The sequence below is a fragment of the Paramisgurnus dabryanus genome, chromosome 3 (assembly GCF_030506205.2).
Source record: "Paramisgurnus dabryanus chromosome 3, PD_genome_1.1, whole genome shotgun sequence".
NCBI lineage: Eukaryota > Metazoa > Chordata > Actinopteri > Cypriniformes > Cobitidae > Paramisgurnus > Paramisgurnus dabryanus.
The window spans coordinates 13,130,733-13,143,611 of record NC_133339.1 but is presented as its reverse complement, the minus strand read 5'-3'; the positions used below and the strand labels follow the sequence as shown (position 1 = coordinate 13,143,611).

Below are 12,879 nucleotides of genomic sequence, written 5' to 3'. Positions count from 1 at the left end.
GGTGTACCACAGGGATCAGGATTAGGCCCTATCCTATTCTCGTTATATATGTTACCTCTAGGAGACATTATCAGGAAACATAAGTTTTCATTGCTATGCGGGGGTTGGAGAACCACATAGCTGATGATGATTGGCTTAATTTCCATCATTAGCAACCAGAGGCGAGGTTCACAAACAGACCACACACTCGCACAGTCCGAGGCTCCGAGCGAGCAGTGTAAAAAAGTCTGAGCAACTTGGTCACTTTGTCGCTAGATTTAGCAACTCTCTATCACTTTAGCGACTTCATAGGACAAATCTAGCTATCTTTTCTGGCGTGGTTGGAGACTTTTGTAGACTGACATGAAAATACGCATCGTTTTCTCTTCTCGACAGGGCGATGGCAAGTACAACAAGCTCAAATGTAGCAGTCGCAAACACAAAGTATAAAGCACTACTTTTCCATTGTTGAGGTGAAAGGCATGAATGTTTGTGTAATGTGTAAATTATGCCCATGAAGAAAAAGTCTCCCCACCTCTGTGGCAATTAATTCTGATCTAATAAAGCACCTCACATCGTCACATGCTGCCACAAAATTAGTGATTTCTCTTTAGTATCCATTTTAGTCATTTAACATATTTAATTTTGTAAGGGGCATTCAAGTTATTTAATTCAAGTTAACATTTTTAAGTAACGAAGTAATTACTTTTCCTGGTAATTAATTACTTTTATAATAATGTAACGCAGTTACTAACTCAGTTCCTATTTGTGAAAAGCAATTAGTAACTATAATTAATTACTTTTTTAAAGTAACGTTCCCAACACTGCTAATCACCTACAAAGCCTTAAATGGCGTAGCACCCTTGTATATTAAAGAATTACTATCAGAATACAATCCACCACGTAAACTGCGATCACAAAATTCTGGTTACTTAATTATCCCTAGAATATCAAAAGTGTCTAAAAGTGGTAGATCCTTTTCCTACTTAGCCCCTAAGCTCTGGAATGATTTACCAAATAATGTTAGAATATCAGACACAGTTGATCAATTTAAAGCTAAACTTAAGACATTCTTCTTTAACAAAGCATTCACATAAAATGTCCAGTAAATGTACTTATCTCGCACTACTTAGTTTGTCTAGAACAAAGCACTCACATACCTCATATGGGTAATATACTATTGCCGCAATAGGTAGCCTGTCTGGAACAGAGTGGATTTTAAACCACATCACTGTGTTACACTTGCATTACATGCGAACGGCCCCTACGCCAATAGAGTTCCGTTTTCTCTCCCTGTCTCGTCCTCGACCCCGAGGACACTGAGACAAACAGACCCAGTTCCTGATGCTGTGAAGGTCATCACACCACTGATCTACTGGCTGTCCTTCAACGTGATGCCCCTAGGGGTTTTTTAATCCGCGGAAGATTCAGCCAACTTTGGCTGAACTTAGCACTTTACTATATACGTTACATTATTACTACGCTCGCTTGTACGGTTTATCCTTAGCCGCTGTATTCTGCTTCTTATATTATCTATTGATTTTCTGTGTTTTCCCCTACATCTACTCATGTAAAGCTGCTTTGAAACAATTAACAATTGTGAAAAGCGCTATATACATAAAATTGAATTGAATATCCACACTGTTGACACATGAATGGTTTCTATCGAGTGTGGATTCTCATGTGTGTGTTAAAGTTAGATTTTGTTTTGAAACTCTTTTCACACTCATGGCATGTGTAAGGTCTCTCTCCGGTGTGAGTTCTTGAATGAATCTTAAGGTTACTTTCAACAGAGAAACTCTTTCCACACTGCTGACAAGTGTAAGGTTTCTCTCCGGTGTGACACCTCATGTGTTTCTTAAGTTCAGCTGCAGTTATAAAACTCTTTTCACACTGATGGCACAGATGTGGTTTCTCTCCAGTGTGAATTCGTGTGTGCATCTTAAGGTTACTTTCAACAGAGAAACTCTTTCCACATTGATGACAAGTGTAAGGTTTCTCTCCAGTGTGAATTCTTATGTGTTTCTTAAGTTCACATGCAGTTAGAAAACTCTTTCCACAGTGATGGCACACATGTGGTTTCTTTCTGGTGTGAATCCTCATGTGTGCATTAAGGTTAGGTTTTGTTCCGAAACTCTTTTGACACTGTTGACATGTGTAAGGTTTCTCTCCGGTGTGAACCCTCACATGTATGTTAAGGTTATCTTTTCTTCTAAAACTCTTTCCACATTGTTGACAAGTGTAAGGTTTCTCTCCAGTGTGAGTCCTCTTGTGTTTCTTAAGGTTACTTGCAGTTGTAAAACTCTTTCCACACTCATGGCATGCGTGTGGTTTATCTCCCGTGTGAATTCTTGTGTGTATCTTAAGGTTACATTTAACAGAGAAACTCTTTCCACATTGATGACAAGTGTAAGGTTTCTCTCCAGCGTGAGTCCTCATGTGTTTCTTAAGGTACCTTGCAGTTGTAAAACTCTTTCCACACTCATGGCATGCGTGTGGTTTATCTCCCGTGTGAATCCTCATGTGTTCTTTAAGGTTAACTTTTGTTCTGAAACTCTTTCCACACTGTTGACATGTGAAAGGTTTCTCTCCGGTGTGAATCCTCTTGTGATCTGCAGGGCGTTCATCTTCACTGAAACTATTTTCACACTTTATGTCTTCTGTCTTCAGAGTTTCTTTCGGTGAAACATTATGGTTTATTTTTACAATCTGATGTTTTTCATCCACTTCAGCTTGATTCTCCTCTTTCACTTCCATCATATCTAAAATGAAGACAGTAAAAAGTTTAAACTGATAAACTAATTTTGACAAAACACATTTGAGATTCATGTTATTTTAATGTGAAGTACATTATGTCATTTCTATTGTCAATTTCTGCTCTTGTAGTTTAACTCTTGTGCTTTGTTTAAAACCCTATAACACTTCTGGTGTTTCCAATATCACCAAACATTGGATTCAATCTTTTTGTCAACTTGTTTTCTTTCAGTTAGGACTGGTTTTGCTATTCTTTTTTGAAGTAATTAATCATAGGCCTTAGGGTTGGGCGATGTCCCCTAAATTGGCAGTTGACGATGGTTACGTTAAACCATCGCGATGGACAATGATATCGTTAGGCTGGGGTATCTAAATTTTTCCTTATTATATAATTATTATTCTTTATTTTACTTGATTACTTACACTTAAAGGACAAGTTCGGTATTTTACACTTAAAGCCCCGTTTTCAGATTGTTTATGATGAAATAGAACGGTTTTGACTAAAATTTGGACATATGATGCTGGGCCGAGAATTTTCGGGTATTTCTTGTATCACCTCCCACCTCTATAATGGCTCTATAGGTGCACTGGAACAATCCTTTCTAAAATACATTAAACTTTTGTTTACAAAGACGTGAAACTCACCGAGTGGTCAGGGGTGTTCACTGATATGCTCACACAAAAATCGCTGCAAAAGATGCATTTTAGGAAGGATTGTTCCTGTGCAGCTATATTGCCATTATAGAGGTGGGAGGTGATACAACAAATACCCGAAAATTCTCGCACACCTGCCGCGCAGCTCAGCGTCTAGGACAACTCGGAGGTATTGTAAACCGGAAGTGCACATTAAATAGCTCGAGCTTCGTCAGATAGCATCTACTTCAAAATGCAAAATATACGTTAGCAGCCAATGTTAATCGTTAACGATTTGGGACAAATATGATGTTATTTAATGTTAAACTGTGTGAGTGGCGCGACAGGGATTTGAGAAACTTCCTGAGTCACAGCTGGGCAGCGCGGAAAGGCGCCACCTGGCGGCGCCGGTGTGCATATACCCATAGAAAACAATGTGTTTGATTTTTTTAAAACGGCGCAGCGGGTGTGCGATCCCCTTCAGGGTATGTCAACTCGCAGCGGAGTGGGGTGGGGGCATGGCATCACGATGGTGTCTCTCCACATGATAATATCGTCCATCGGCACAACCCTAATAGGCCTAATAAATCTGAGCTTATGCACCTCAATATTTTAGTAAAAATAGCATTATCTGTGAATAATTTTGCAATATTAGATAAAATATGACAAACATTTACAGTGTTAATCACCATGGGTTAGGCCATTTTTGGGGGCTTTAGCCACATTACTAAAACAAATATTAAGAAAATATTAATGTTGCAAATTTTACATAATGATTTCATCGTGGGCTGGAAGGTGGTGCATAGTAGGGCTGCAGCTATCGATTATTTTAGTAATCAAGTATTCTACAGATTTTCCATTGATTAATCGAGTACAAAAAACATTTCTTTAATAAAGAACAATCCTCAATGTACAAAAGAAAATTATACTTAAAATTAACTCATTTGTTTCATTCTTTTAAGCAATTAACATTTTTATTTATAACAATTCCATTCATACAGACCGCTAAACTATTAAGCACAACCCCATTCTTTTCAGTCAGTAGAAATTTTAATATAGAAATCATTGCAAGTGGTACTACAGAGGTTAAATTCAATAAATAGACCGGTCATGTAACTGAGAAAGGACATTCAATGTAATATATGGTTGAATATATTATGACCATATGAAAAATGTGGTCATAATATAAAGCGATAATTTGTGATAAAAATATATGAAGAATTTACTACTTACTGAAAATTATAATACTGCTGCAATAAACAACCCCATAAAATAGCTGGAAAGTCCTTATAGATCAAATACTTTCATGCACCAACTAAATTAAATCTATTGTCATATTTTTAAAACGATCACACAAAAGCCTGAAGAAGCCTGAAGAAGCGTTAGAAATGATAGCCTAGTGGTCAGTGCTTTTAATAGCGCATTCAGCGATCCGGGTTCAATCCCCACCAATGCTCATGTCTATGTAAATGTAACTTAAATTTAAACATTTTCTATTTGGGGGTAATTTTCAAAAGCAACAACTTGAGTGGACAAAAAAGTAACAGGCGAAAACAAAACGAATATATTGTTCATAAGAAGTGTTGATTTAAGAATTTAAGGATAATCATGTCTAATCTCATGATGTTAGCTGCCAAAGATGTTGACTGGCAGTGAGGAGACCACTGACATCTATCAGTAGCACAGCTTTACTTCTGCATGGGGTCACTGAGAGCATGGTGGGTGGACAGCGTCTGCATTTCTGAATTTACAGTAATGATTGTGTAAAATGATATATATTACACATATTCTTGACCAGTCACTATTACTCAAAAAAATTTTGATGGCATATTCTAGTGAAAGTCTAGTTAAGCAACAAGTGAGGCTTAGCCTGACAGTTAACCTGCCCCGGACCATGCTAGTTTCCAAGCATAAGTTTCCATAGTAACCAGGGTTGAACTAGTTCAAGTTTGTTTCATGAAACTAAATCCGCCAGCAATAAGCCAGATTTGTAATCGAGTTTTATGAAATAGCCCTCAGAAGACTTGGATTTCCTCGAGCAGTAGTCTTTATTGCAGAAAGCGATCTTCAAATCAGAGCACAGAGCTCGGAGCGCTGCAGTAACCAAGTCTGGCTTAAGGTCTTTACACACCGGGACGTTTTTCGTGCGCGTTTATCGTCGACGTTTAACGTCTCGTGACTCAAGAACGAGCGCCAATGTGAGTGCGCACACCCACGCGAAAAGCGCGAGGCGCAAATGCGTCATTTTCAGAAAAACGCGTGGGACACGTTTTTTTGGTTTGACGCGGCGCGTTAAAAGTTGGCCGACCAATGAGATTGGCGCTTTTGTTCACGTGCCTGGCTCTGCTGAAGTTCCAGTAAAACACGACTTGGTGGCGCTCAAGCACAAAATGGTCTTGCGGAGCACGTGGAACAAACACACAAGGAAGCATTGAGGCTGTGGAGGTTTATGAAGGTGTCGGAGTTCCTCACAACATCGACTGAATTTCGAAGGTAACGTGATATATATATAAGAACATAACAATACATAGCTGTGTGGGCTATATGATTAGATTAGATTCAACTTTATTGTCATTACACAAGTACAAGGCAACAAAATGCAGTTTAACGTTAGGTCTAACCAGAAGTGCAAAAGCAGTATAAAAAGTGCAGGATATCAGTATTTGCATAGGTGCAGGATTATGTAATACGATGGAACAATTTACTGTGGGTGGTACTATGAACATAATATACAGAAATTTACAAATGGATATGTACATAATAAATTAAACTATACAGAACAGGAGTGAAATTAATATTTAGGTAGTGCATGAATGAATTTGGATTGTAACTAGTCGGTTAAGAGTGCAATGGCATAAGTTATTGTGCAGTGAATAGTTATTCTAATATTCAATACATAGTACAGGGGTGCAAACGATGCAATTCAAGTAGTCCAGCAGTGCAAATGAACAGGGAGTATGAAATAGACAGTCCAGTAGTGTATTGAACGGATGTGCAAATTTACATTATAACTGTGCAAGTAATAAAAATGAATATTGGTGCATTACATTACGATAAGTAATGCACTGACATTGAACAGTGATTAACTTCATACCATGCATGTTCTCTGTACACCGTGTGATATCACGTTTTGTTGTTTGCACCATAATACTTTGTGTGTAACTGGAACCTGTTGTACACAAACGTGGACAATTACACTGCTTCATGTTCAAAGAAAAATATTTGGTTATTATATTCATTGCTTCTTCCTAACCCCAAAATAACTGGAAGAAATCTAAAATGCAAGCCAAACCAAAGGTCGGGTTTTAGGAGGTTAATTTGTGTTCTGTGTATAGGTAACCTAGTTTGTTTAGTCAGATGAAATACCATGAATCTAAATTACATTTGTAATCAAATATTGACCTCATGGATATCGTGGCATGGCCCTCAGTGTGAAAGATTGATTCTGATGAAAACTACATTTATCTTTACAGTGTTCACAGCAATATTTCTGCTAAAAATGATGTGAGCAAAAGTGAGGAGGCCCCAGCAAGCACGTATTCAGGATCATCCAGCACCAGCCGTGACAAGGTCCAATCTAAACAAAAGAAAACAGTCCGAGACAAACCTCTGGAGAAGTACCTCTTATTAAAAGATGCTAAAGGGAAAAAATTTAAAGCAGTGCACAGAAGAAAGAGGAGCACAGAAGGAGCGCTCTGCCAGTTTTTGGTCACACCTATAGATGTTTATTATATACCATTTTATTTAGTTTTTTTATGTTTATACATTCAAGAAATACAGTTGAACATGTACATTTCATACATATGTTTATTTGCACTACAGTTCACTTAGACTTCTATCATTGTGACTTTTTTGCTCTACAGCTCTGCCAGTTCTTGTTCACACAAATTAATGTTTATTATATACCATTTTACTTGTGTATTTTAAGTGATTATACATTTAAGAAATTCATTTGAAAATGTCTAATTTCTAAATGTTGATTTGCACTACCGTTCAGTTGCACTAAAGTCATTGTGGCTTTTCTGGACCAACATTTCTGACTCCTGTTTTATTTGATTTTACTGTCATGTCTCTGATTGTTATTGCAAACTGCAGTTCATTCACAAAAATAAATGTTTGATTAAAAAACGAATTGTAAATAACGTGCCATTTTGACACTATGCATATATTTGTACATCAGTATTGTTGACCTCTTATTGTAATAACTACATACCTACTTCTTTAGCCAAATCACAAAATACAATACATTTGGGAGGAAATGTGAGAAAATTGTTAACAAGAGAAAGTGCTTGTAAAAGATTAGTTAAAAATACACACATCGGATCACCCATTACCTTATATTTTGTGAAAGAGCTTTAATTTTGATATAACGTGTTCTATCAAAATAGTTAATTTTATGTGGAGAGTGCTGATAATAGAATCGAATTATTTGATCAAATAGATTTGATTTAACAAATGTATTTAAGTTCACGGACATATTGTTTGTACAAAGAATATATATATTATAAACACACCGTTTTCAAAATGGCAATTATAATGACTATAACACGAATGCACAGTTTGCTTTTATCTGAGAAGATCATGTTTCACATGATCATACTGTCAAGTAGCTGATGGTGAGTCCTGATGGTGAGTTGAAGTAGTCTTTGTATAGTTGATGCTGTTAGAAATCGAGCTGCTATAGTAATATCCACGTTTTGTTAAAAGCAAGCATATGACTTGTTATTGACTAGCGTGTGGCTTTCTTCTTCTGTGTGACAAGTGAGTGTCAGAACAGAAGCATAAAGTTTCGCTGCGCCCCCTTGTGTACCGGCATAAATCTGTTTTGTATTAAGCGCCATCTAACGTCCAGGGGTGAATTTGCACCTCACTCGGCTCAGGGCAAGTAAAAATCGTCTGGGTGTGAAAGCAAAAAAACGTCACGTTAAACGCCGACGATAAACGCGCACGAAAAACGTCCCGGTGTGTCAAGACCTTTACAGTAGCCCTACATTGCACATTTTAGGGGGCAGTCCTCTAAATGGAATACAAAGCACTCACCTTTGTTACTGGAATTGCTTCAGCCCTGATCTCATTAGCATAACAGTCTCATTCAAATGCATAGGTGCTAATCCAATCATCCTAACTGTATCGCCCATACCTTTAAATGCACAGTTGTGCCTTGAACTTAGCAATCACCTTTAACTTGGCACTCTTCCCAATCGTCATAAAGAGCATAAAGACAAAATGTTAATGTCTTAGCCACCTGGGCTGCACGACTTGATTGTTGAATGTCATAATCTTTACCTCAAGATGTAAAACACAATGGCCCTCATTTATCAAAAGTACGTACACCAAATTTCCAGCGTACACCTGGCGTACACCCAAAACCACGGTGACTTTGAGATTTATCAATATGGACGTTGGCGTACGGCACGCTCAAATCCTACGCCAGCTCAGGAGGTGGTGTACGCACATTCTGAGTTAGTGCAGAAATGCGCAAACAATTCCTAACACCACAAAACGCACTGACAAATGAAAATATATGATATATTATGACCCACTGTAAAAAAACAAAAACATAGTAATTATAAACTTCAGTGTTTATTTTTATGCAACATGTACTTCAATGTTTAATTTGTGAGACTTTACCGAAGCATTTGATTTGTAGGCATATGTATTCCTTCAGTTGAGAGCATGGGCGCTTTACCTGACGTTTCAGGGCAAAGCATGTGAGCGGATCGGAGCGGAGCCTTGAGCGGTGCGGTAATATTCCATCAAAGCGCCTCTCTAAAAATTCCGCTCGCTCAGTACCGCTCGTTGAACCCAGAACGCCCTTTAATAATTTGCTAGTTCGAGAATCTGTAAAAACGTCTAGCAATAAGTTATGGAATTCAAGCCTTCTACATAAATGTAAAGTAAAAATCAAAGTTAAGATTGGACAGGAAGAAAACATTGAAAAGAAGTGCGGAGAGACTGTAAAAGTAAGCAAATATTCATCCTGGAATCTGAAGCTGCACATTGAAAGAAAGCACAAGGATGTGCTACGAAAACATGGTAATAATGCATCAAAAGGTAAGCTAGTTACATACTATTCGATGATAAATAAATAGCTACACATGAATAGGTAAAGTAAAATGCTTGTGTTGAATGGAGCCATAAATCCGATCATGATGATATGCGGACAAAATCATGGCCACGAATTATCTTTTATGCTACATTATGAACACTTCTTTTTCTTATTTAGTTTAAAGTATGGCCATAAATATAAAATTCGTTCCCAATATTCAACAGTTTGTTCCTTGGAATTAATTATTATAATATTTCTTCATTACCATTACAATTATTATTACTTCAAATTATGAATTAGTCTAGTAAAACATGTGGATGTCGTGGAAACAAATTGTTAATTTGAATTATATCCGGAGTTCCGTATCAAACTGGATCTTAGCTAACAAACAATGTAAATACAGAAAAACACACTACAGAAGTTACTACATCATTTTAAAATATTATTTAAAAAAAACTTAACCGAACCATTAAGCAGACATATAATTTAGATGTAGGCAACAGTAAATAATAATAATAATAAATAATTATTCTTCTAAATATCAATTAAGCGTCATTAATAATAAAAATAATAATACAAATATTACAAAATGTCATGCAATTATTAATGTGTTTTTAATCCCGCTCTTTAAACTCCCAAATAAAACAATTTTGTTTCTTTCCACTTCCCTGGTTTCTCGTCTTTGCCGTCTTCCATGTGTCAATGTCGTAAAATGAGGGCGTGGGGGAGGTGGAGACTTGAATTTATATGGGCTTGTTATTCTAATGACGATCGTTTTCAGCCGCCGCATTTATGAAGGGCAGATATTGCGTACACCTGAATTTCAGAGGTACGCACAGCTTCATAAATCAGGCGGTGAGAGGAGTGTAAGCATAATCGTACGCCAACATATACGCCCGTTTCTACGCAAGAATGATAAATAAGGGCCAATGTATATCACTTTTTCAGTTTATAAACCATTACAATGGAACCTAGATATTACATTTTATAAATGTGTAATCCTTCACATGGATCAATTCCCAGAGATTCAATCCACTGAAGGTTTCTTTGGATAAAACTCTTTACCTGATGTTTCAATCTAATTCTACTGAATCTATTATAGATGCAGAAAGTTAACATCTCATGGATTTTAGTTTATTTCCACTCATGTTTCTCCATGTTTTTATGATTATTCCTCAACCATCAATAATAAAGATTGAAAGATAGACACCAACCTATTTGTTCCTCAGTATCTTCATCCTTTATTCTGCATGGTTGTGGATCTGTCATCTTCTCAAGCTCCTCTTTCACCAGCATCAACATTATGTCATGAAGATTTCAGTTGTCAAACATGGAGTGATTTCTCTGTGTGTTTGACTCCAGCATTTATTGGTGGATTGTTGTAGGAGGAGCTTCACTGAAGATCTCAATCACTTTCACTCTATGGGTGTAAACTAGAAATGAAAAAAGAGACATTAAAACATTTAATGTCAGTAAAACATTCACCATCTGTTTCAGACTTTTTAATGTTTCACTTCAGAATGTTTTCTCAAGCATTAATTACATAATCTGAATCTATGTTTGGTGTAGACCTGGGCGATTTTCCTTTTTTTTTTTATAATTTGAATAAACGTTTCCATGCAGTTTTATTTTACTTAAATTGAGCGATCAACATTTTGAATAAAACTTAGTTACACATGTCAAAGTGAAATGATTCAGACATCATCTGATTATTGCAGCAGTGTTTTCCTGCATTGAAAATAAATCAGGACCCACCCACATTAATTTATTTATTTTATTTGATCTGTAGATGCTGTGGGATAAATAGAGAGCACCACTGTCTATCTCCCTCTCACTTTTAAGCTCTCTGTTGCTCAGTTTTAATCTTCAAAAGCAACAGACAAAAATACAGATGAGTGAAAACATGACCTAAACCTCACCTAATACTTCTACCTGAATTATAGCTCCATGTGAAACACGTCTGCACTGGCGGCACAAAGTGTGCTCAGCCTGAATGAAATGATACGGCCAGAGAAAACAATAGAGAAAATATATTTAAATTACTGACAAAAATCTTATAGAATTTCAAATAGATTTGCAATATGGGTCGGAAATATCGCCTGGCAGTGAAATTTGAGCTTTATCATTTTACAGGTATTATTTATGCTAATATAGCAACATTACACACTAACTAGGGTTTAAAATGGGATCAGAAAGAACATGGCCTTTAATTGTAAGTCGAACTTTAATTGATTCTGTAGTGGCACAATAACCCGTTTTAAACACCCAAGGAGCTGAGTGGGAAGCATTAAAATTGTGACACGCCAATCATCCTTACAGTTTGCCGTTTATTCTCAATCCATTTGGAGATTGTTTCAATATAGTAGAGAATAAAAGAGAAGTCAACAATACTGAGTCTGAATGAATATACGATTATACAGTCAACCAAAAAATATGTGCTCACCCCAATGTTCCCAAAGATACACACAGGTATTTTAACCCTACATAATTAATGACGCCTTTATTCGCCCACGGTCACATGACATACACTTAACATGGCTCCTACAGACAGATTCTTTCATTAAGAAACACAAACGCATAATAAACATTATTATTATAATAGTGCTCGCTTACATTTAGATATCTGATTTACTGGCTAGCTAGCTACTGTATAAACACATTTTGGTATTTGCTAGTTAAACTATAATACCATAGATCATATATATTTATCCAAGTTTATCATCAAAACTTACTTGACTTAATGTAGTCCTTGGGGTCAAATGCAAGTATGGCTTCTGTGGAGGTCAAGGCCTGGAAAATGGAGGGGAATCAATCAACCCCCTTAATGATATGGAGGATTTCTTTATTTCAAGGAGAGTGATAGTGTATGGGGGGGGGGTAATTTTCAGACACTCCTTTTTATTATCTCACCTAAGGGTATAAAATCTTGATGTTTTAAACAAAATTATGATTTGTATTAATGCAAAACCTCATTTTGAAACTTAATAACTGATAGCTGGGATTTAAAACATTTTACACAGCGGGGTTAGTTGTCACACTGGGTTAAAACTCTGTTCAAAATTAATCCCAACTGAGGTAATGTTTGCACTCCTGTCAGTGCCGGTGTACGATAACGGTAGATCCCGTAAACAAACTTTAAGGGGCAGTTTCCAGGACAGGGACATTGTGTAAAAAATAAAGTCAAAAAGCCTTAGTTTGTACACCGCTTTCCCCTAACGTTACTAAATATAAAGGTATATAAGAACTAAAATAATAAGTGATAAATACAGATGCAGTCCTCAGGTAATTTTAAAGTTGTCTGAATAGCGCACATCTTCTGTTTTGAGTCCTCGATCAGTAAACTGATTCATAATAAATGGGTAAAAGCATTTAATAATATTGGTATTACACGTGCTGGACATTACCTCAAAGTACACAACTGTATGAGTCAGGAGATGTTTATGACGCTGTCCGGACAATGGATC

The 12,879-nt window shown here is 36.7% G+C and overlaps 1 protein-coding gene across 1 annotated transcript; it reads right to left on the bottom strand.

The window, feature by feature from the left end:
* Positions 1–1,632: 1,632 nt before the first annotated feature.
* LOC135768963 (uncharacterized) lies at positions 1,633–2,738 on the bottom strand. Its single transcript, XM_073813820.1, has one exon. It carries the CDS (start codon positions 2,734–2,736, stop codon positions 1,642–1,644), a length of 1,095 nt encoding a protein of 364 aa, XP_073669921.1. The 5' UTR covers positions 2,737–2,738; the 3' UTR covers positions 1,633–1,641.
* Between the last annotated feature and the right edge of the window lie 10,141 nt (positions 2,739–12,879).

What these genes read in the sequence shown, in the direction of transcription:
- LOC135768963 (XM_073813820.1), bottom strand. Translation starts at nt 2,736, where the DNA reads ATGGAAGTGAAAGAGGAGAATCAAGCTGAAGTGGATGAAAAACATCAG.